The sequence below is a fragment of the Asparagus officinalis genome, chromosome 4 (genome assembly GCF_001876935.1).
Source record: "Asparagus officinalis chromosome 4, Aspof.V1, whole genome shotgun sequence".
In the NCBI taxonomy this organism is placed as follows: domain Eukaryota; kingdom Viridiplantae; phylum Streptophyta; class Magnoliopsida; order Asparagales; family Asparagaceae; genus Asparagus; species Asparagus officinalis.
Genome location: NC_033797.1, coordinates 43389089 through 43391324, shown reverse-complemented (window position 1 = coordinate 43391324; position 2236 = coordinate 43389089). Strand labels below are relative to the sequence as shown.

General features: G+C 33.9%; 1 protein-coding gene across 2 annotated transcripts in view; it reads right to left on the bottom strand.

Moving 5' to 3' along the window:
* LOC109837320 (glucose-6-phosphate 1-dehydrogenase, chloroplastic-like) overlaps positions 1–2236 on the bottom strand; it is a 12811-nt gene continuing 10575 nt past the window's right edge. For both annotated transcript variants that reach the window (XM_020405511.1, XM_020405512.1), the window contains exon 10: positions 1–522. In XM_020405511.1, the coding sequence (XP_020261100.1) occupies positions 261–522 (262 nt within the window). In that variant the 3' untranslated portion in view covers positions 1–260. The remainder of the gene's footprint in view (positions 523–2236) is intronic.

Sequence of the window (2236 nt, the reverse complement as noted above, 5' to 3'; positions counted from 1 at the left end):
AAATTTAAGAGCGCATCCTTCTATAAACCCTAATCATAATGTAATGCTACTATAACAAGGGTACAATGATCAAAATTTCACACGAAAACGACTGTTGAACTGTTTTATTATTCTAAACTACCATGAACTGTTTGATTATTCTTCCATCTCCCGCCATCTCCCACAAACATTTATTCATGTGTAAATCAAAATAACTCGCAATCCTTGAACAACAAAGCGAATAACAATACAATCGTCATCAACATCATGATCCTCTGCAGTCACAATCCTTTATTGTGTTCTGCACTGAGATCACCCCATCTAACATTGTGCTTGGCGGCAAGGTAATGAGCACCAACAGGGCCTCGGCTTCCATAAGGGTACAGCTCTGGTGCAATCTTCTTCTCCTCTAATTCTTTGAGAAGAGGAGTGAAGAGCTCCCAAGCAGCATCCAGTTCATCCGAACGAATAAACAACCTCCGTTCCCCTTCGATTGCGTCGAGTAGAAGTCTCTCGTAAGCATCCGGTATCTCTTTCGAGTATCTGAACAAAGCGACATCCAATTTAAGCTTCAGTGAGAAGAAATAATCGATACGTTCGAATAGGGCCAATTGCTGGTGTAGACATTTGTACCCTCTAAACTATTATATTAGCACCTACACCTTTAAAAGTCCAGATAACATTATCTTCGAAGTTAGCCACGTGTGAACCACACGACAAAAAGTTACCTCTGCCATCGGCTAACTTAAAAAAAAAAGACTATTACCATCTAAATTAAAACAAAAAGGCAACATCAGGTGGTGTGCAATTGAAGACGTTTTATTTTTTGTAGTTACTAATATTATTACTACTAATGTTACATTAAACACTGGGCGGTTCTAGGCGTCAGACTTGGCGCCTAGCGCTTAGTCGCCTAGGCGAGCGCCTAAGCGGTTTCTGGGCTTTTTTTTATTTTTTAATTGTGATACTTGAAAATAAATATATATATACTTAATCAAATATGCATAAATACTAAAATACCAACACTATTAACTAAATTGCTTGGTTTACTAATTACAATAGCTCTTTGTATGTTTATACTTCTCAACGCAAATTATAAGTTCATCTCAACAGTGAAAAACTCATTCTTAACTCAAATTACTGTTAACTTATAAGTTACTGTTAAGTTTAAGTTAACAATAAACTTAAACTTAAGTTACTGTTAAGTTTAAGTTAACAATAAACTTAAACTTAAGTTTACTGTTAACTAAAATATTGTTAACTTAAGTTAAGTTAACAATAAACTTAAACTTAAGTTTACTGTTAACTAAAATATTGTTAACTTAAGTTTACTGTTTATTTAAACTTAAGTTTACCATCAACAAAAAACTTAAACTTAAACTAAAGTTTATTGTTAGCTTAAACTTAAGTTTAAGTTTAACTTAAACTTAAACTTAAACTTAAGTTTATTGTTAATTTACACTTCTTAAGTTTAAGCTACTGTTGTTAACTAACTTAAATAGATATTTAAGAAGTACTTTTTATCTTGTTAGTAGTTACAGAGATCGGGGGAGCTCGGCAATGTTACAGAAGGCGCTAGGCAGACTAGGTATTTGAGCGAGCGCTTAGCGCCTAGACCCTTGGGCGTACGCCTAGGCAGCGCCTAAGCGTTTGACTATTTTTAAATTATTTAATTATAATAATTAATAAAAATATGTATTAAATTCATATAAATTTTTATTTAATTATAATAATTAATAAAAATATGTATTAAATTCATATAAATTTTTAAAAAAAGATAGCAATCTTAGTTCCACAATAAATCATGCATACTTAGATACTAAATAGCCAAAATAATAATTACAAGGCTAGAGCTTATGATGTTTTCTTTTTTTATTTTTAATTATAATAATTGATAGTGAATGTTAATGTTATAGAAAGCTTAGATGCCGGACTAGTGTCTAGGCAGATTTCTTTCTTCATTTAAGTGGTGGTCGATAAGATTTTGCTAAAGGTCGGAGGAGGTAGTGAATGTGTTCATATTTGGAGGTTAATAGAGTTTGGAGGACGTGTAGGCTACAACACATAAAATCACAACTAAGGCCTACATGGTGCAATCCACGTAAGCAAACAATGATCCCCTAAACGCTCATAAAATCTAGATGGGCAGCCTAAATACCACCTAAGCACTAGGCGCTAGTTAGGCGGCCTAGGTACGACCTAGGTACCGCCTAGGCGTACGCCTAAGCGGACTAGGCGGAGGTTTTTTAGAACAGTG